Below are 23,522 nucleotides of genomic sequence, written 5' to 3' on the forward strand. Positions count from 1 at the left end.
TAACTCTTTAAATTTATTTTATTAAATTTATGGACAAAATCCAGTTCACTTCTGAAAGGAATCAACAGAATAGTCAGAAACCAAACAGAAACAGGCTATAGCTGCTTAAAATAGTAGGAAATTGGACTTGATCAATTTTAATTCTGACCACTCCAATTATGAATATTAAAATTCGCCCAGTCCTACACTGTCTCAACAACAAGTCCTCCTTTTTTTCCGTTAGACACCTGTAGGAGCGAAAAACGAACGCACAAGAGCCAAAGCAGAACAAGATAAGCCTCTACGGGCTACGGCTATACACTCACCGGCATCCACCGCTGGCAGTTTCCGCATATTTTCCTGGCGGCGGCGTCGCACCGTCATTTTCCGGAAAACTGTGCCGCTGATCGGTTCGATATCGCACAACAGCTCTGCGGGGGGAGCGTTGGTGGCAGCGGAGGGGTTCTGGTCGCCGCAGCCGACGCCGTCCTGAAACGGGCAAAGATAAAAGTGTCAAGCGAGGCGCTATTGTTTGATGTATTCGGCGGTTAGTAGGGAGGGGTGATTGATAGAATCGATAAAATAGAAAAGATCGATAGTATATAAATCGGGACATAGTTAGGTAAAGTTAGGTTATATAAAGGCGTTTAGAGCGTTTAAAGCTCTGTTCAGCAATCGTTCAATGTTTTACGTCATCATTATATGTCAAATATGCGTTTTAGGCTTAGATCTTATAAACTTCGTAGATAAGTAAATTCGCTTCATTTTTGTTGAAGACACGTCAGCGACATTCGACTATCTGATTATCTTTGTCTTTGACACTGACTGATCAATATTCTGTCTTTCTTTTTTGTATTTATCATTTTTATGTCAAAAAATAGAAAATATAAATATATAAATTGAAGAAAATAATATCGTTATTCGGATATTAATTATTTATTGGATAATATTTTAATATTTACTAGTATATTAATTATTTAAAGAAAAAAATCAAAGGTAAATTACTTAATAATGTTTAAAATGATTAAGTTACTTAACATTAATAGTTATTTTTTATACAAGAGCGAAAAGATTAATTCACGAGCGATGAAATCGCGAGAATTGGTAACACACAGAATCAGTAACCAGGGAAACATTAAAATATGTGTTACCCATTCATTATAGCTATTTTTCAAAGTAGTATTTTAAAGCGGGGTTTCCACATGCAAGGATTACTGGCGCCAGTGTTCGCCAGTTTATCGGCGCCACAATTAAATGGCGCAATTACCCGTTTCCACAGGTCTATAGTAAATTTAAAACTGGCATGTAATTACGGTCAGTTTTATGAGATTTTAACACCTTGTTATGCTCTAGGGTGTAAGCATTCATAATACTTCGAATTTTGGCCTTTGCGGAATTTACATCATTTGCTGAGAGAATCAGACATGACTCCAACAATTCTTCTGAAGGCTTCATCCCTTTTATTTCGGTCCTTATAATCACTTATTTTATTGTTCCATAAACAAGGATGTTGTTCGTAGGCTTCCAAAAACTTTATTATTAATTCAGTAAACCACTTTTTTGAAACAAACGACATCTTTACGACTGGAGATGCTTGCTGTATTGTTTACAAACAAAACTGGCGCCAGAAAGTACAGGAGCGTTGAACTTCACTGGCACATGAATTAGTGGCGCCACTAAACTTGCGCCAGTCGATTTTACAGGTTTCCACATACAATAAAACTGGCGCCAGTTGAATGGCGCCAGTAATCCTTGTATGTGGAAACCCCGCTTAAAACATTTTTAAAAAAGAATTTATCGTTATATTATTTAATTTTTGTTTCATCGATGTCCGTCAATAAAAATATAACCCTAAATCAAATGACAATGACAGTTGAACGTTAGCATCATCAGTAGCTGAAACTGAGTTTAATTTGATACCTCGTTTTCGTCCTTGATAGTTGATTCTTCCGGAAGAGACCTGGTGGTAAAAGGCACTTTTTTCATATCTTTATTCGATTTGCTCTGGGACAAGGAACGGCTGCGGAACGACGCCAAGTCCGGCCCTGGCTTGGAACTATCAAAACTAACATGCCGTTCCAAAACTTTGTCCGGTTCATCTTCTGCTCTAGATGGATTGCACTTGACAGGATTGTCTCCTAAAGAACATGTCAATATCACAGTTATTTTTATTCAATTATGCTTATTTCACAGTCTATTACAATCTGATAAATAAATATACGAGGCATGTTTTTTACGTAAGCACCGTTTTGCGATTCCGCCGCCGCAGCGCTACGGTCGGCGTTCCGCGCATGCGCGCTAGTTACCCACATCTCTTGTTTATGCACAGACGCCAGTATAGTCTGATTCTTCATTGTATACGTTGTTTATTGAGTGTTTAAGATGCCTCCGACAATCGTGAGTCCCGCCGATTGTGAAGTACGGGCTGTCATACGATTTCTTAGTGCTAAAGGCGTAAAACCGATCGATATTCATCGTGAGATCTGTGCGCAAAGCTTTAAGCATGAAAACATTCGAATTCGCTAACAATCAAGTTTACGGACAAAACATTATGAGTGATGGAATGGTAAGGAAATGGGTGAGAGCATTTAAAGATGGCCGCACAAATGTGCATGATGAAGAACACAAAACCCAACGTTTAGGCAGTGCATTGACTTTCCTTGAGCAGTACCACAATGAAGGTGAAGATTTTTTAGACAAAATTGTTACTGGACGAAACATGGGTGGCCTACGTCACACCAGAATCGAAACAACAGTCCATGGAATGGCGACATTCATCATCACCCAAAACAGTGAAGTTTAAGCAAACAATTTCTGCCCGGAAAATCATGTGCACAGTTTTTTGGGACAGAAAAGGAGTATTGCTAGTGGAGTTTCTGCCTCGTAATGAGACAATCAATGCAGCATCTTATTGTGAGACATTGAACAATCTCGCGCCGTGCAATCCAAAACAAAAGACGTGGCAAGTTGAGTAAGGGTATTGTTTTGCTGCATGACAATGCCCGTCCACATGTGGCTAATCGGACCAAAGATCTCATCAAATCTTTTAAATGGGAAACTCTAGATCATCCTCCATACAGCCCTGATCTGGCGTCCAGTGACTACTATTTATTCCTGCACTTGAAGAAACACCTGGGCGGTCAGCGTCTTCAAGACGATAACGAAGTCAAAACAGTTGTGATACAGTGGTTAACCAGTCAGGCGGCAGAATTTTATGAGGAGGGTATTGAAAAACTGGTGCCACGTTATGACATGCTGACAAGGAAAGTAGATTAAGGTACAGGCTTTCATGTAAAAATAAAATTATTGCGATATCTTTGCACGTTTTTTTTAATTCCAAAACGGTACTTACTTAAAAAACATGCCTCATATTATGAAAAAAAAATGCAAACTTCTTACTAACAGCTATTAAATTGGAGGATTTGAAAGACATGTTTGAAAAAGTGACATATAATGCTGTTTTAATATAAATGTTATTTTCAATTTATTTCTGTAATCTGTACATTTTCTGTTTCCTCAATAACCTGCAAATTTTGTGGAATACCACTCAAAATACACACTTTTATGCAAATATCTAATAATGTTAACGCTTAAATTGATTTAAGAAGGGAAAAAACTTTGAACTTAACCGACAATTCGTATTTATAGTGGTTTACAGTAATTTTGTTAAATTATATGAATATTCTCGTTGATTATTGGTTTGAAATAAATATGACGATGTCCTCCAATGAAAATGCGAGTTGCTTAACTCTAATAATTCTAATTCTGTACTAGCAAATGAGCTAAATGAAAGATAACGTTTCTGATAAATGAGATATTTGTAGACACAATTTTTGAAATCGATAGTTTTGAACATCACTATATCACAATCTTTCGATAGCTTCGGCAGCATAGACTGAAACTACTGAATGGGAAATACATTTTACCTGTAAACTCGTTGATAAAAGGCTCTATATGACTCGAAATATAGTTTTCAAAAGTACCTTTTGACTGTGTGAAAAGTGGAAAATGAGTATTAGTTAATTGCTTTCAGTTATGATTGTTTATACAGGGTGTAAGAAAAATGTGTACAAACAAATGGATATTTTTAATTGTTTGTTGAGATTAAAAAAAATGTTTATGAACAAGAACCATCCGTAACTTTTTGACAGTCTGTATATTTCAGAAGAAAGTCACCAATCAAAAACAAACAAATATTAGATAATAATTTGAAAAAAAAATGGAAAAAAATTGATACTTACTTAAATGACTTTCCTGTTCTTCCTTAGTTTTGTCTTCATTCTCCACAACTACCTCCACGACAGTCTCTGCTCTTGGCGACTTTCTACGTGCCTTCTCTTCCTTGGTCTCCCTCAAAGATATAGACATCAGAGGATTTACCCTGACAGGTCTCTTGGGTATCTGGTCTTCACCTATTACAAAAATATCGAAAATTATTTCTAAACAACTAGAAACACTCATGCTCGTATATTTCATACCAATTAAACTTTTAGTTACGTAATCGAGGGCGCGATTTTTAAATTCATTGTTGCCAACCATGGATGTATTCGGCGCTGTGCTGGCCAACTGGAATTTAAATTTCGCGCTGGCGATTCAGGTGGTAGCTCCGCTGTAAAAAATGTGACGTTGCCAAATTTATTTATTTATTTCCTGACATTGTCATTCGTTTTAACACATTAGTTTTGTATTGCGAGTTTTTGGTTTAAATAAATACTGTTGTAATACTTTGAGGCTTGAAAATGTTACTAGCAGACCTTGCAGTCGAACATTGTTCTTTTTAGAACCTCTTTTAGTGCGTAGTGTACAAGATAGCTTTATTAGAATATTTTGAATAGCAAAAGCGGTAGTAATGGCCCTTTATGTCCCTTAAGTGCTGTTAAGAAAGTGAGTTTTGTTGATGTAAATAATAACTGTTTATATATTTATAATTAATTTTTTTGTTTGCTAAAATATTTTGATCAAAAGAAAATATATAAAAGTGGGCAATGCTGTGCCGGACAAGCTTAATCACGTGACTAAAAGTTTATTTGGTATTGGTATATCAGCAGCGCTAGATACGGAAGAAATCAGAACTTTACGGTTCTGTCTTTCTTTTTTATAAAAAACTAATTTTTTAAGGTGTGAAAATTGCGACACACGCTAAATGGACTTGATTTTTCGTATGTCTCGAAGTCTGTGGACCTTTTTGTATGCCTCGATTATATATTGGTGCAGATTATTTTCACCCAAACAAAATAATAACCCAAATTATACATTGATGCGGATTGTCTATGAACTCTTTCTGAAGGTCATAGAAACCTGAACGCGTAATTCGGTGTTCTTTCGTATCTGTTGTAGTTAATTTGTGGTGACAAAAAAACAATATTGTTGCGGACCCGTGTGGGCTCGACCTAACCTAACTATATGTCCCGCCCCCAGATGACCTTAATATCGCATTAAAGAATAGACGCCGTAATGATTCATTCGAACGTTCGAGAACAATCGAGTTCCACTGGAATGGAGTAGTACATACGAGAACATTCGAAACCTTCTCTATGCACCTAATGATCTATGGATTATTCGAGAACTCTTTAGCTGTGGGTATAAAATCCGACGGCTTGGGCCTGAGGAGGACAGAAATAAATAGACGAGTACAGTTGTCGCGCTAAATTCAAAATAAATTCTTTCTAGATAAATAGTTATAAATAGTTTGTATATAGTTTTTTAAGTCTTTTAATCGTTATTGTTTGTTACTTAGTGTAAATAAATTGTGACTGTCTATCCACACGGAACCGACGAAAAACGTAACAATATATTTTCATTAAGATTTACTTTCAAATCTACATCATCAATATTTAAAATTCAAAATGTTAAACTGACCTGGATTGTCTTTATTTTCGTGGTATACGTCTTCAGATTTTGTGCGTCTTTGAGGCGATGATCTCCTGGGTGTATCGGTGGACCTGATACCCAGCAAGGATGGGTAGTTCGATATGTCTTGACCTCTGGGCAAGCTGTTGTACGGGCGAAGCTCAGGTGATGTCCTTAAGGCTGTCCATCTGGGACTGGGATCTAGAAGTAGGGAGTATATGAGTGGTTTACATTTTAATAGATTATCTGTTTATTTTTAAAGAAATCTATACTAATAAGGCTAATATATAAAATCCTAAAGTGACTGACTCACTGATTAATCACGATCCTGCCCAAATCACTCAACGTAAGAAGCTCAATTTTGGCATGCAGGTTGATACTAGGGTGTAGAGGTTCGATAAGGGATTTTTCGAAATTCCAATTTCAAGGGCGTAAAACCACCCCTCAAATATTACAATATTTTTTATTTAAAAAACGGTCAAGTTTCCGAAAAAACGCTTAAACACGTATATTTTATTATGTTTTTTTTACATATTTTAAGATATTTTAAAAATGTATACAGTGTACAGTGTTTCGAAAAATCTGGTCATTGGTTAATCACGATCCTGCTTCAAGCGCTTGATGTAAAAAGCTGATTTTTGGAAAACGGAGTGACTTTAGGGTGTAGAGGTTCGATAAGAAGTTATTTTTCGAAACTCGAATTCTAAGGAGGTGAAACCACCCCTGAAATATTAGAATATTTTTTATTTAAAAACCGGTGAGTTTTTCGGAAAAACTCTTAAACACGTATATTTTGTTTTGTTGTTTTACATATTTTAAGATTTTTTAAAAATTTATACAGGGTGTTTCATAAAATATGGCCATTGAGTAATCACGATTTTGTTTAAACTGCTTGACGTTTAAAGCTGATTTTTGCCAAACGGATTGACTGTGGGGTGTAAAGGTTCGATAATAAGGAGTTTCTCGAATCTCATATTCCAAGAGGGTGAAAACGCCCCTCAAATATTACAATATTTGTTATTTAAAAAACGGTTAGTCTTTCGGGAAAACGCTTGGACACGCATAATTTATTTTGTTTTTTTACATATTTTGAATTTTTTTAAAAAATCATACAGGGTGTTCCAAAAAGTTGGGTAAATGATTAACGACGATTCTGCTTAAACTGCTTGACGTAAAAAGCTTGTTTTTGGCAAACATTGCCATTATAAATGATTAATTCGACGCGAACGAAGTCGCGGGTACACACTAGTAGAATATAATTTCGGTTTTAGACTTACTGGATATTGTCCATGACCTGCGTATAGTTCTCTTGATGATATCTGCCGCGGGAACGTACACTCTGGCATCTCTGCGTCTGCTGGGTCTTCGAACAAACTCGTTCATCCACTCACCAGAGGCAGCTTGGATTTCCCTAGAAATAAACAAAATATATGTAGAGCAGTTTTCCTTTTATGTTTATTATTCAATTTTCTTTAAATGTCATCAGATATTTTTATACAGCAAAATTTAAGAAAACTAAAAAAAAACGATGGTAACGTATGCATATGTAAAATATAAACTTGGCAACCCGGCACGTGTTATTACAATATAATCGATATATATGCACATTGCACATTATTTATCACGATAAATTCTACGAAAAGCATTACGGAACAATTAGTTTTGTTTTACGTATTTTATACCAATTTAATTTGAACACATATTGAACGCTGTTCCATTAACTTATTTTATATCAAACAAAAAATAGAAAACACGGCCATAACATTTCGAAAATTTCAGCATATGTAGCAAATTTTATGTAGATTCTGAATATATAAGCCTTTATAAGCTTAAATGCTTTGGTTCGGCCAAAACCGAAATGCTTTGGTTCGAAACCAAAATCGTCAATTTTCATGACCTGGTATATGCATGGGAAAATGTCGAAAAATGCTAATTTTTGGACATTTTTGCTTCTTTTTCATAGCTCTAAGAAAAATAGAAAACAAGGTCATAAAATTTTGAAAATTTCAAGATTTATAGCAAATTTTATGTAGATTTCGAATATATAAGCCTTTATATGCTTAAATGCTTTGGTTCGGTGAGAAATATGATATTTCGAACCCTTGTTTCGAGTTTTTTTCTGATGATGGCTAAAATTATGCCTACATATAAAACCGCAATTGTGAGACTACAATGGCCCTATATTTTTGTATTCTACACACTCTAATTAGTAAATAATAGTGTTTTCATCAAATTCGGTGGGTGGTCCAAAATCGTCAATTTTCATGACCTGGTATATGCATGGGAAAATGTCGAAAAATGCTCATTTTTGGACATTTTTGCTTCTTTTTCAGAGCTCTAAAAAAAATAGAAAACAAGGTCATAAAATTTTGAAAATTTCAAGATTTATAGCAAATTTTATGTAGATTTCGAATATATAAGCCTTTATATGCTGAAATGCTTTGGTTCGGTGAGAAATATGATATTTCGAACCCTTGTTTCGAGTTTTTTTTTGATGATGGCTAAAATTATACCTACATATAAAACCGAATTGTGAGACTACAATGGCCCTATATTTTTGTATTCTACACCCTCTAATTAGTAAATAATAGTGTTTTCATCAAATTCGGTGGGTGGTCCAAAATCGTAATTTTCATGACTTGGTATATGTATGGGAAAATGTAGAAAAAATGGTCATATTTTTATATTTTTGCTCCTTTTTTAGAGCTCTAAGAAAACTAGAAACCAAGGTCATAAAATTTTGAAAATTTCAAGATTCATAGTAAATTTTATGTAGATTTCGAATATATAAGCTTTTATATGCTTAAATGCTTTGGTTCGGTGAGAAATATGATATTTCGAACCCTTGTTTCGAGTTTTTTTCTGATGATGGCTAAAATTATGCCTACATATAAAACCGCAATTGTGAGACTACAATGGCCCTATATTTTTGTATTCTACACACTCTAATTAGTAAATAATAGTGTTTTCATCAAATTCGGTGGGTGGTCCAAAATCGTCAATTTTCATGACCTGGTATATGCATGGGAAAATGTCGAAAAATGCTCATTTTTGGACATTTTTGCTTCTTTTTCAGAGCTCTAAAAAAAATAGAAAACAAGGTCATAAAATTTTAAAAATGTCAAGATTTATAGCAAATTTTATGTAGATTTCGAATATATAAGCTTTTATATGCTTAAATGCTTTGGTTCGGTGAGAAATATGATATTTCGAACCCTTGTTTCGAGTTTTTTTCTGATGATGGCTAAAATTATGCCTACATATAAAACCGAATTGTGAGACTACAATGGCCCTATATTTTTGTACACCCTCTAATTAGTAAATAATAGTGTTTTCATCAAATTCGGTGGGTGGTCCAAAATCGTAAATTTTCATGACTTGGTATATGTATGGGAAAATGTAGAAAAAATGGTCATATTTTTATATTTTTGCTCCTTTTTTAGAGCTCTAAGAAAACTAGAAAACAAGGTCATAAAATTTTGAAAATTTCAAGATTTATAGAAAATTTTATGTAGATTCCGAATATATAAGCCTTTGTAAGCTTAAATGCTTTGATTCGGTGAAAATTCAACTTTTTGAAGCCTTGTTTGAAAATGATTTTTCACTTGTCCAAAATCGACAATTTTAATGACATGGAAAAATGTCGAAAAACCGTTCACTCGCTGCCACCAAAGTTTACAGAATAAAATATAAGTTCGGTCACTTAGCATCGGCACTTTGAAAATCGCGTATCAAAAGCCAGAAGCCGCCTCGTCGGATACGCCGGATTTCGATGAAAACAGGAGTGGAAGCCGGGATAAATAGAAGCCGAATTTTTACCGATCCCAATATGCGACAAGGTGCAGGGGAACGTGGGGTATTTCAAAAATACCTAATGGTAAATCTACAAAAGAAAAAATATACTATCAGTTTATTGGTGTATTACATATAAATATTTAGACATGGCAAGATAAAAAAGATAAAATAAATTTTAAAAACAAACACAAAAAATAAAGCTACACAATATCAACAGTAAATAATGTAAAAGTATATTACGTAACGAGTGTTTAGGGAAAAATAATATTACGCACGAGTGCAGTATTCCATGAGTGCGTAATATGGTTTTCCAACACGAATTACGTACACTAAAAATTCAAAGCTGATACTATTAAATGTCAACAAATTTTGATGTTTAAATGGTATCCTCGGTATTTTTTTTACGTTATTCGATAGAAAATGATACTCTGAGTAGAAAGACATATCATATGTCAGCTTTTAACAGTTTCACATAAGATTAATTTGAAAGTGTAACACGCGGTTTATAACGACAATTTGACTCGAAATACCAAGTGTGTGGCATGAAATTTCGTAAAAAATACTTTTTCCAAATATACTAATGAGCAATCCTCTTTCCATTTGAAAAAAATTAAGATATGGTTAAAATTACCATTTAGACATCTTTTAACCGGCCAAGACAAGACATGGAAAACATTAGACGATCAAATCTATTTTTTCCAGGACTCCTCGATTAAAGTTTTGTTTTTAAAAGAGCTATGGCACTCAATATTGAAATTTTAAAAGATTTTTTTTAAGCTAGAATGCCAAAAGTTGACATATGATATGTCATTCTATTCAGAGTGTCATTTTTTATCGAATAAAGTAGAAAAATGCCGAGGTTGCCGTTTAAAAATCAAAAGTTGTAGTCATTTTCGGTGAAACCGAAAGTGACCGAAAAAAATTTAAAACGTTAATCAATCCTAATTTAGGTCATATACTAACACACCAAATCTCGTTTTTTTATCTGAAAAAATAAAAAAGTTATAGGGGATAAGCCACTTTTGAGACACACCCAGTATATGATTTTTCGTGTAAAAAAATAAAGTGTTCTTGAATAATTCTAATTAGATATTTTAAATAATTTTTTTCCAGTGGCGAAAAACTCAATATTATTTTTAAGAAATAATAAAAATAATTATGCTTTTTTTATAATAAACTAATAAATAATTAACTAAGGCTAATGTGATCAGTAACACTTTGCAATGAAAATTAAATAACCACTTGAAAAATAATTCCATATGCATGCGAGACCACTCTGTAATAACGCCAAAATCAGAGTAATACGCCGAACGTGATCCGCCGTGTATGCTGGGTCCAAAGTCCACACACCAGTAATACACTGGGAAACACGTGCGTGAAGCGGCTTTTGATACCTGCCGCCGGCACAAGTGACGGAACTTATATTTTATTTAGTAAACTTTGCTGCCACTGTGTGATATGAAGATAAAAATCATCAGTGAAATGAAACTGTATTGTTATGTTAATATCTTTTTTTTATAATACTTATATCAAAGTCTATACGTATATCAATGTATTGCAAAGGTCAAAAACATAATTTTGACTAAGTCTTATTTGTTGTCCTGATGAATGTCTCCATTATTCTAGATATTTGTTGGTCTAATTGGTTTTGAGCCTTGTTTGGCCTCTTCATTTGCCTTTTCGTTATTCTGGTGACTCTTATTCAACTGTTACAACCGGATATATTTTATTACTTTAATCATAATTTTATTTTCTCAATTGATAATCTTAGACAAAAATCTTAAAAGCAAATATTATTTTCAATTAATATAAAAGAAATGTTTACTATTATTGTCCGGGTACTCAAATTTATTGTATTTATAGAATAAATTGTATGATAAGTCACACTATTGACAATGCTATAACAGAACACTTGACACTTAAACAGCACCTGTGAGATACTGAACTTAAAATGAATGAAAGTGAAATATGATTCAAATTGAACATCAGTTAAGTTTGAAAAACTTAACTTCTAAACTTTAGTGTTTATTATTTAAATTTCATTATTTGTAAACATGCAAACCAAATTGTGTGAAAAAAAATGAAATGAAAGTGAAAATAGTATCGTTTGGTAATAATAATATTTGTAAAATTACATTATTTTGTGAAACTATGCAAAAATATCAGATTTTCAAATGTCGCTTATTAAAGATATCTGTAAAATATCCATATTGTATTTGACATAAAACTGTCCTAGATGTAGCTGGCGTTACCGTCGGCCTGTCCGAGAGTTCCAAGATTTAGTTTAGCCCTGCGCCGGTGCGCACTGATAGTCGTTTACAGCGCAGCGGATAAAGAATACTGTACCGTAGTTCTGCTTTCAGTCGACAGAGTGAGTGGTTGCCGGAGACAGTGTTGCCAGAACTATTAATTAATCCGTAGATTTACGGATTTTGGGTACAGTACGTTAATAATACGGATTTTCTATCATTAAACAATTTAATATAATAAATAATTATATGATCAAAGAAAGAACGCCGTCAGAGTTGGCTTGGAAATGAAGATCGCCTGTTATTTCGTAAAATATTTTGGTAAATGTCATTAATCGTCATTTCGAAGCCATCTAAACGATTTTTTTTCGATCGTTCGACATATTCAGTACCTATAAAAGAATTTTTGTTTTTGTTGTTTATTCTATGTGTAACACGAAAAAATTTTCCATACATAAACGCGGATTTTTCATCCAACAATATTTTCGTCAAACGTATTGCAGATATTACACATTTTAATATGGCAACACTGTCGCTTTCAGATGCACACCGTCTTCGATATGCCTTCGCTGGCCGAATTAGAGAAAATAAGTGTTTTATGCGTTGACCGCAGAAAGATTGGTGTCTCCACCGTACAGCACTTGAGACGTAAGGGGAAATCAAATCAGTCTTGTCATGAATTCGCCCATTAGGTTGTGTGAGTAATGTAAAGGTTAGGTAACGAAGTAATGTAGAGGGAGATTCGCGTCGAAAGCCATTAATTCAGTTCACAGTTCAAATAAAACGGATCGTTTTTTCGTCTCCACATGTATCAAGGTTTTACTTGATACATTTTGACTGAACAGGTAAAACGTTAGGTGTAGATGGGGCTTTAGAACTTATTCACTTCTAAACCAACACTCCTTTGTTTCGACAGAAAGAAGATACTGTATCTAAATTTGACTTTAGGATATAAAAAAAATGGGAAAATATGTTTACAACATATTAATTGTAAATAATAGAACTCAAACAAGTACCTGTACTATTAAAAATAAACTCGGCTTAAATGCAGGGAAATATCTGTTCAATAATACATGAAAAGAAACACTTGAAACCGATAAATAAGATTAGTCTGAAAGCACGATAATGGTTGGTATATAAACAATGGAACGATTGAGGAAATATCAATTTTAATTTGTGCATCAGAGATTAACAGCTCAGGTAAGTCTAATTTCGAACACTTGTTTTGTAGTTCTAGCATAGTAGAATGAATATATCTTAAAAACTGTCCAAACTTCATTGAATATAATAAAATCAAAAATATTTAGTAACTAATATGGAGACAACAAAAATAATTCTACTTTTTAATACATTTAATTCTTAATTCACGTTTTCAATTATCGCGATCTTAGAGATCTATTGTATCTCCTTTCTTGAGTTATAAATCATCATACTGTCTCAGGGTCTTGACTAAATCCAGTATCTGAGACTGTTTGAGTGATGAGGTTCTGCCGTTTCCCTACAGAATCTACATTCGCCGTTGTTTCTTAGCTTTAATTTACTGTTCATGGAGGAGACAGTGTCGTGTTACAAACCCCGTGACAATCCCAAGATTGTTCTTACCTAAGATTGTACTTACTTAAGACCAGAACGGTTCTGGTCCAGCTAGTGAGTTTTTCTAAGTAGAGTAGGAGGACTTCATTCTTTGACCAACTTCGATAGCGTAGATTTCTGCCTCAAGGGTGCTTGGGTAAGTGCCCATTGGTCGGAGTATTTAGTTTCCTTCCCAGGGCGGCTTCAAATTTTCAGTTATTTTAATGTAAAATATTACAATAAAATCGCTCAATTCCTTAGCGTTGTTTTTAGTTGTAAAAACTATTAATGTGCAAATCATTTCCTACAACGTTGTCAATATTTGAGTATATTTGTTAATTATAAATCTAAAATTGTTTGTAAATTATACAGGATGAGTCTTAAATAAGCGCAAATATTTTCAGGAGTGGAATATTTCGACGCCTATGAGCTTTTTTTTCGCAATTTTTTTTGAAAATTTGGGATTTTTGAAAAAAAAATTTGGAGATTTCTAAAATTTTAGTTAAAAAACATAATATCTTCATAATATATAGCAACATACGTAGTAGATTAAATCTACAAGAAAGAAAACTAAGAAAATATCCAGTGGTTCTCAAGATTTAAGCGAAAAATAATATTTTTTAAATTTTCAAAGTAAAATATGTTTTTTTCATCGAGATCTACCAGCCCTGAAAATATTTGCACTTATTTAAGACTCACTCTGTCTATACAGGGTGGTCCGAAACTCTGTATATACAGGGTGGTCCGAACTGTATTCCGGAAACTTCGGCAGCATGTTTTACTGATAAAAATAAGTAAAAAAGTTCATATAAATGTATGTCCTAAAATGTTTAATTTCGGAGATACAGGGTGTAGAAGTTTCATTCTTATTTCGATTTTGCTAAATAATTTCTGAAGTAACGCCAATATTTGGATGAAAATTGGTGTCTGGGAGTTTTTTGACATGAGAAATTTGATTTTAATGTAAAAATGACTCCTATTTGTAGGGGGCGCCACCTACATGTGTTTTAACTGTTTTGAAGAGTAATAACTTTTTGTCCGTACCTGTATAAAACTACTGAGTGAAAAAATATACATTTCCGTGATTTTCTACGTAAAAAATATCTCTTGGTAAAAATTCCTACGAGCAACCGTTCTCAAGATATTTACAATGGAAATAGTCAATACATGTCATTATTGACTAAAAATAAACATATGTTGAGTAGATAGTTATTTGACTGAAATGAGAAATTTGGGAACTTTTTATTTTTTTAAACTGATCATAAATTTTTCTTCGAAAAAATGATGATAAAACAGTTTCTGTTGAATTTTTGGCACAAAATCATTGCAAATTTATGATTTTAGTCTAATAACTAATTAGTCAACATGTTTAATTTATGTCAGTGATGACAGGTATTGGTAATTTCGATTCCAAATATCTCGAGAACCATTACTCATATTTTTATCAAGAGACCTTTTTTACGTAAAAAACATCGTAAAAGTATATTTTTTAACTACCTAGTTTTATACAGGTACGGACGAAAAGTTATTACTCTTCAAACGAGTTAAAAAATACATAGGTGGCGCCCTCTACAAGTAGGAGCCATACTGACATCGAAATCCAAATTTCTCATGTCAAAAAACTCCCAGACACCAATTTTCATCCAAATATTGACGTTACTTCAGAAATTATTTGGAAAAAATCGAAATAAGAATGAAACTTCTACACCCTGTATCTCCGAAAGTAAGCATTTTAGGACATACATTTATATGAACTTTTTTACTTATTTTTATCTGCAGAATATGTTGCCGAAGTTTCCGGAATACAGTTCGGACCACACTGTATATTGATTAAAAAAACACCGCTCTAGAATAACACATTAGCTTCCTACACTTGATTGAAACTTGATAAACATATTAAAATTATCTCCAAACCCACTTAATTCATAATTGTAAATTAAATATCGCTGGTACCAAGAATAGAATAAAACGCAAATTAAAGAGGTACATGTAAAATTTGCATTCAACTCAAAAAAGATGAAAATGTATTAGAAAATAAAGATTCACTTAAATTAGCCAGTGAACTGGAATTCAAAAACACCTGTCTTCAATAATCAATTTTAAACAATGTTTCAAATAACGTCATTCGATCATTGAACATCAACGTAATTTTTCTTTTTGACACACTAGCATTTTTCTTATATTAACCTTGTAATTTTAGGGGCATAAATAGAATTAATAGCGTTCAGTAATGATTTTTACTACAAATCAGTATTCGCGACCTTACAGATTTATTGTGTCTCTCTTTCTTGAATTATAACTCATCATAGAGTCTCAGGGCTTGGAAAAGAACCAGTATCTAGGACGGTGTTTATAGAGGTTAGTTCTCAGTGATAAGGTGTTCTGGTGTTTCCCCATTTTTTACACAGCATCCGCATTCGCCGTTATTTCTTAATTACTTCAATCTACTGAGGTGTTCATTGAAGAGACAGTGTCTTGTTAAAAATCCAGTGACAACTCGAGTACTAATATGTCTACTTAATTTAGTACAGTAGTGTAACTATTGCATATTGCATCTAATAGTCCGATATACATATTTATACACAATCCTTTTCATTTTATAGTATGAAATTCATTATCGCATTGGTTGCTACTCTAGTAGCATGCTCCGAAGCTGTCCGCTTCAACATCCAAAACCTAGACGGAGGTCCAATCTGGATCGGTATCCAAGGCAACCCAGGCAAAGAGAACTTGGCCAATGGCGGATTCAAACTTGCTCAAGGCGAATCTGTAAGTACACCACTTCATAATATTTACCAGAAATGCTAATATGTATCCATTTTTACATTGCAGAGAAGTCTGGACGCTGCCAGCGACTGGGCAGGAAGGTTCTGGTCCAGGACTTGGTGTTACGAAGATCAGGACAACCATTGCTACACTGGTGACTGTGGCAACAAGGTCGAATGTAACGGTGCCGGTGGTACTCCTCCTGTTACTTTGATTGAAATCACTCTGAACGGATATGGAAACATTGACTATTATGACATTTCTTTGGTTGACGGATACAACAGTATGGCTTCGGTGAGTGTCATTGTTTTTGATTTTGAGATTTTATTAAATCAAGATTTTGTCTGCTTTATTAACGTAACCGTAGAGTGAGTTAAGGATAAGAAAAATACAGGAATAACATATCGTACCAAATACACTCTAGAGAATTTAAACGTATTGCCTATCTATCTGATCCACAGTCAATGCAGATTTTTTTGAGCATTGCGTACAATCTGCCCTTTTGTACAATACACCTCGATAATAATGAGTCTTTCTTCATAATCTTGGTGGATATTTATAACAGGTTATTCGTATTTTCAGATAATTTTCTATGTCGTTATCGGCCCAGTGGATTATATACATTAGAATCACCCTTGTTTTTTGTTTATCGACTCTTTCACAGAGGCTAGTTCTCCATCTCCGATGTCAATCGGACCAAAGTTTTAGAGTTTCCCCATTTTCCTCACACAATCTGCATTCGCCGTTGTTTCTCAGCTTCAGCCTACTGAGGTGTTCAATGAGGAGACAGTGTCCTGTTAAAAATTACGCGACAATCCTAAGATTGTTCTTATTTAAATCGTAAGTCCTGATAAACTTCTTTGAGTGTCTTAGACCGTTGGAGACTTCCCATTCCAGATTATATGGATGGAGTCTTCCAGGTCTCGAATTCCAACCTAACCTAACAGAACGGTTTTGGTCCAGTTGAGTGCTTGCTAGTTGAGTGCTCGCTCTTTTTCTATTTAGATCGTTTGCTTTTTCATTGCCTTCGGGCACACAGAGTAGGAGGACTTCTTTCCTCTTTTCTTCTTGTAACAGGACGAGGTCCTGTCAATTATTATCCTCTTGTGATGTTGATGTCCAGCTGTCATACCAACGCTTTAGGGGCTTACCAACTGAGCGTCTTGTCTCTGGTTTTCGTGTTTTGGCCCACTTGGCTATTCAATCTGGACCCATCCTGTCTACGTGGTCTCTCCAACAACGGCGCCTTGCTCTTACCCATTCATTACCCATCTGACAACGTTCTGTACTCTTAACTCTCTAAGCGTGTCTGTGTTGCTTATTCTGTCGAGCAGTGTAGTCCCTTTTATTGTTCGTAATATTTTCATCTCTGTTGTTCTCATTTCCCTTTTTGTTTCTGATGTTTCTGCTCTTGTTTCAGCAGCGTAAGGGTACGAACATAGTGGAGGCAGGTTTCTGCTTACCGGCAACCAGCGCCGTGTCAGGGTACCTATTCTTGGCCACTCGCATCTTCAAATATCGGTCACATTTCGCATCTCCGAAAAAGCCATATAACAATACACGTGATGCGTAACTTTGCGTATATGCATCACGTGTATTGTTATATGGCTTTTTCGGAGATGCGAGCAGGGTTCGGAAGTAGTTAATTAAGAGGAAATTTACCTGATTAACTAACCTAACCTAACCTAACCATATTCAAACGCCTCGCCCGCACATAGGGGTATTTGGTCTATAAACCTGGCCAAAAGTGATATTTTCTTATTTTCATTTTTTATCTTAACTGAATACAAATTTATAAATACTAAATGTAAGCGCGTTTATTAGCTTTTTTTAAGTCGTAAGTTGACTATCAAATAAATAATATATTTCAGTTATAAGTATGAATTATCTTGAGTGTATTCTGAATATTTCTAAGATTATACAATAGTCGAATTGTTTGTGGTGCTTTTTTTGCAAATTCTTTATAATAACTGTCATGATGGATACAGAGCCAGCTGGCAAGTCCTGTTTTATGTCATATTTTTACTTTGAAACGTTTCCTTCTATTCTATTTCTTTATAATGTTTTATATTTAAAAAATTCGGCAATATTCCGCATGGAAATTAGTATCCGTTCAATGCTTAAAGTCTCCAGCTTTGGAATAAGTACAAAAATCTTGCCAATATTTGCCACTTCCAAAAAAACATTGATTTAAATAGATTCTTAAAGAAAAGAGTCTTTACCCTAAAACACCCATCCTCGCTCAAATATCGTCTATAATATACAAATTATTTTCTTGTTCTAGCATCCTCATCCAATTGCTTGGTTTTGCACAGAATGGCCCTATTTGATCGGTGGAAAGGGTTTCAGAGTAGAGGAAAAAATATTGTGTAGGAAAAACAAAATGGGGTTCCATATTAGCACCCTCTCCTCTAATAATTAATATTAAAGTTAGAAGTTTACCCTCTGTGCGCCGTCGGCGCATGCAAAAGCAGAAATAAATAAATTTTCGTTCCGGTAAAAGCGAGAACGCCGATGAACGCTGGTTGACGGCGCCTACCTGCTTTCACTGTGAACTAGCCGATTTGATAACACGCTTTAATTTTTCAAGGTTATAAGCGCGAGGCGGCGCGGCGCTACTATGTACCCATATACAGGATGTCCGAGAAATAAGTGCAAGTATTTTAACTTAACTGGTAGCATAGTTCAATCCCAGAAACACGCCTATGAGGTTTTTTTCGCGAAAATTTTTTTTTTTGCAAAATTCGGAATTTTTTGAAAATATTTTTGGATTTTTTTTTAGTTTTTATTTAAAAAAAAAATAATTTCTTGATAATATGGCAACATAGGTAGTAGATTAAATTTACAAGAAAGAAAATCCAAAAAAGATCCAGTGGTTCTCAATCTTTTTTTTTTAATTTTCTACGCAAAATACTTATCTCGGTTATTTTAGATTTATTTGAAAAACGGTAAAGAGAAAATATGTTTCTTTTATCGAAATCTACCACCCTTTGAAATACTTGCACTTATTTCTGGGATACCCTGTTTATAACAATACACGTGATGCGTATACGCAAAGTTGCGAACGATGTCAAGAATAGGTACCCAGATTGGCGCCGACTACCGGTAAGCGCAAACCTTCTTGCACTGTGTTCGCACACTAAGTCCGTATGGATCTTATACAGGTCTTATAAATTCGGGTCTTACTCTCCGTAATACTTCGATATTCTTGAGGCTTTTTTAATCTGATTGTCCACTTCCGCTGCTGGATGATTTGTCGATGAAGCTTTCTATCCCTAAATAATTGAAACTCAGTACCTGGTTTATAATCGCACCTTTTTAAGGAAGGAAGATTAAGAGACTAAACTAAAAACTCTGTTTCTTTCAGATCGAACCGGTTAACGGCAACGGCGACGGAGGCGAGTACAGCTGCAAACAAGCCAAATGCGCCACCAACATCAACGGCCAATGTCCCTCCGAACTCCAGATCCTCAGCCCCGACGGCAGTCAGGTCATTGCTTGTAATTCCGCTTGTAACGCTTTCCACACCGACGAGTATTGTTGTGCCGGATCCCATAACACCCCCGAAACATGCAAGAGCTCGGACTGGCCCACAGATTACCCCGCCATGTTTAAAAGCGCCTGTCCAGACGCGTACAGCTACGCTTACGACGACCACAAGAGCACGTTCACGTGCCAGGCCAGCGAGTACAACATTCACTTTGGCAGCGCTTAGATTTTAAGTTTAATCGAGTTAAGGTATTGTTAATGAAACTATTATTTTGTTAGGATAATAAATCTATTTTTATACCGTTTAAAGTTTATTACTTTTAACATTGTAGTTCTTATTAAAAAGACTACTTATAAAAAAATGTCAACAAAATATTTTCCGATGGACGTCATCAATGATATCGAAATTGCCAATAAAGCCTATAAAGATGACTAAATGAAATTTTGTCAAAAATGTCTAAATTTGTTGTACAATTTAAGATATCCAGCAGCTCTTCATTTTACTTCATAGAGCAAATTATTGTAACAGATATTTTACTTAGATTAAAGCTGCAAAAATTAGTTTAAAGCGATTCTTATTATCGCGATGTTGGTCAGATTGTGCCGCGATTAGCAACGTTGTCGTTTATTATTTGACAATTATTATAATGTTAGTCATTATTTTGTATAATATCGTGTTGTTGAATCTTTGGGAGTAATTCTCGTTTTTTGTCGATTTTTATAGTCTTTTTTAAAAAATTTTACTTTTAAGCACAAACAGTTCTTTTAAGAACTAAATTTTCAAATTTTTGTATTGCATTTCTTGAAATTGTATGTCGAAAATATGCCGAAGCATTTAAACAGTCGAAGCAAAGAGCTTGTAGCTTTCCTGATAAACTATTTTGACCGAGAACGTGACAATAAAGGTCCTTTATTATACCCTCGATTGCAGTCAAGTAAGTTTGATTGGTAAGCACATTAAACCAAGAACAGTTAACCTAATAGGACTGCTCATTCAGCCAAAAGTGTCTGCCAGGTGCATGCGAAAACTCCTCGCTTTGTGACGTCATTGTAGTCCTTGTCATGGTTAATGGTTATTAGTCCTTATCCGGCAACCAATAATACACACACGTGCATTATTGGTTGCCGGATGCAAAACGTTCATTATTTAGTTTATTTATTTAAATACCTTATATGTATGCAGTATAGAAAATTAACTGTATAAATCGTATTAAATACTCGGATAATGCATTTTTAAGAACAGCAGTTCCCAGCATCACCTTTTGCAGGCATTCTTTTTAGAGTACTTCCATATTTTGCTTTAAAATAATTAATAAACAATATCGTAGGCACTTAGTAAGCACTTTGTCACAATCCACAACACAAAATGAACGTATTTATACACTCTATAGCTCTAAAAACTTTAAAAACACCTTTTTGACATTTATGACAAAAATGAAATTGACAAAATAATTAACTCAAAATTTCTCAATCTCTCTCTGTTATTTTTATAAGTTTACCATAGGCAACTAATAATACACACTATCATGACAAGGACTACAATGACGTCACAACTGTCAGCTGAACCGCGGGAAAAGGCGAACGTACGTCTTATGAGAACGAGCAATTCTATTAGTTTACCGTTCTTATCGAAAGTTATTTCTACTTATTTCGATTTGTAGCGAAAAACTGCTGCCTTAAATATAAATATTGTTACTATGAGTGTTAGTGACTACACTGTTAATAAATAAATTAATTACTAAAATATTAATTATTAAATAAAACATAAAAATCTTTAAAAAAATTATATAATAAATATATTGTTTCCCAATTTTACATTAAGATTCATCTCACAAATCCGTCACATCCGTCACAAATCCGTCATCTGGCAGCGCTGTCGCTATCGCTTGTCACTTAAAGTTGATCACGTGCATCGGAAATTGTTTTGCGATTACTTTAGGTATTTCGCCACAGTAAGAAAATCTACAAAATAAAATGGTTATTTTTTGTAATCATTTTGCTGCGTTAAACCAATGGAGACCACCTTGTCGCAGTGATTTACTAATAAAAAATTTTTCCTTAAACGGCTTAAAAAGACTGCAAAAAAGTAGAAACCCTAATTTACAAACAAGGTTTTCCTTGATACGTTTTGAATGAACAGGTAAGACTGACAGGTAAAACGTCAGGTGTAGGAGGGGCTTTATAAGGCAAATATTTACGTACCTACCTATTTCAGTACAACCGCATTTATTTAACAATAAATAAATCACACTCAGTTCAAATTTCAAGGCTGTTGTTGTCGCATAATGCCAAGTTTTATCAGGAAAAAAAAATCAAAACTTTCCTTATCAAACATACTGTGTACCTAAAATGAAAAAAAAAACTAAAGAAAGATTGGAAAATATTTTAATCATTTCCTGATAATATATTCCAGTTTGAACCGTCGTTTTAACGTTTTAACTAAAAGTGCCAATGCCCTCTGTACTAATAGATATTTAAAGAGTTTTTAGTAGAATTAGAATCAAGGGAGGAAGTACTTAAAATAATCTTAATTTGTCTGTGAAGATAAAAATAATTTTGTTAAAATTAAATGTAGAATGTAAAAATTTTAGAATTTTTTGAAAAAATTTTAAGTAAATTTTAAGTTAAAAAACATATCTTCATAATATATGTCAACATAGGTAGTAAATTAAAGTTATAAGAAAGAAAACCCAGAAAAGTGAGTGGTTCTCAAAATTTAAGCAAAATATTATTTTTCTTTTTGGCAATTTTCAAATTAAAATAACTCGATTATTTTGGACTTATTTGAAAAACGGCAAAGAGAAAATATGTTTCTTTTATCGAGATCTAGCATCCCTGAAAATATTTGCATTAATTTAAGACTCACCCTGTATATTGAATACTTTTAAGTCTACCCTTGTATATTGTTGTTAATATTCGATCATATGATTGCAAAAGATGACTCCAAAAGATAATTATACGAACAAGGTGGAAAATAACAACGCTAAAACGAAAATAATGACAAACACCTTATGACTAGGTTATTAGAATTAACGGATTAATCTCTAAAAGTAAATATTTAACTGGAAAAATTGTTTTTGCAACTGACGGAACATTTTTATTTTGTAATTTTTCATAAATATGTTATACAGAATGGGTAAAATAACATGCACCCGATATTTTAAAGTAAAAACGATTTTTTTAAAATGAGATGTGTATCGACATCAATAACAATAATTTGTCATGGTACTTTTTGCGAAAAATATTGCCACTTGTTATTTTATTTTTAACTACCGTGTACCAGCGACTTCGTTCTCGTCGAATTAATCATTTGTAATGGTGATGATAAAGCAAAGCAAGAATTTCCATTAACATACAAACTGGACAAAATTTTCTCACATTTATGTCAGCATGAGAAAAAAACGATATGGCGATATTATTATATAACTTGGTAATATGTGAGGGGTAGTTCATCTCGTAGGAATTTGACTTTCGAAAAATCCGTTTGCCAAAAATAAGCTTTTTGCGTCAAGCAGTTTAAACAGAATCGTGGTTAAGAATTTACCCAACTTTTTGGAACACTCTGTATGATTTTTTAAAAAATTTCAAAATATGTAAAAAAACCAAATAAATTATGCTTGTCCAAGCGTTTGCCCGAAAGACTAACCGTTTTTTAAATAACAAATATTGTAATATTTGAGGGGCGTTTTCATCCTCTTGGAATTTGAGATTCGAGAAACCCCTCCTTATCGAACCTCTACACCCCATAGTCTATCCGTTTGCCAAAAATCAGCTTTAAGCGTCAAGCAGTTTAAGCAGAATCGTGATTACTCAACGGTCATA

At 33.9% G+C, this 23,522-nt stretch overlaps 2 protein-coding genes across 2 annotated transcripts in view; one reads left to right on the forward strand and one right to left on the reverse strand.

The window, feature by feature from the left end:
- Nucleotides 1-305: 305 nt before the first annotated feature.
- The window catches only part of LOC115885657, a gene marked incomplete at its 3' end in the record, with an annotated part of 62,313 nt that continues 39,096 nt past the window's right edge, over nucleotides 306-23,522 (reverse strand). Inside the window, 5 exon segments of the mRNA XM_030904635.1 lie at nucleotides 306-468; nucleotides 1,900-2,117; nucleotides 4,221-4,391; nucleotides 5,839-6,030; nucleotides 7,107-7,240. Coding sequence (XP_030760495.1) covers nucleotides 306-468; nucleotides 1,900-2,117; nucleotides 4,221-4,391; nucleotides 5,839-6,030; nucleotides 7,107-7,240 — 878 coding nt within the window.
- LOC115885658 (thaumatin-like protein 1b) lies at nucleotides 12,920-20,005 on the forward strand. The gene is made up of 4 exons (XM_030904636.1): nucleotides 12,920-13,073; nucleotides 16,049-16,214; nucleotides 16,278-16,505; nucleotides 19,579-20,005. Exons 2-4 carry the CDS (start codon nucleotides 16,050-16,052, stop codon nucleotides 19,924-19,926), a joined length of 741 nt encoding a protein of 246 aa, XP_030760496.1. The 5' UTR covers nucleotides 12,920-13,073; nucleotide 16,049; the 3' UTR covers nucleotides 19,927-20,005.

Source organism: Sitophilus oryzae, unplaced genomic scaffold (assembly GCF_002938485.1).
Source record: "Sitophilus oryzae breed Bouriz unplaced genomic scaffold, Soryzae_2.0 scaffold_410_pilon_pilon, whole genome shotgun sequence".
In the NCBI taxonomy this organism is placed as follows: domain Eukaryota; kingdom Metazoa; phylum Arthropoda; class Insecta; order Coleoptera; family Curculionidae; genus Sitophilus; species Sitophilus oryzae.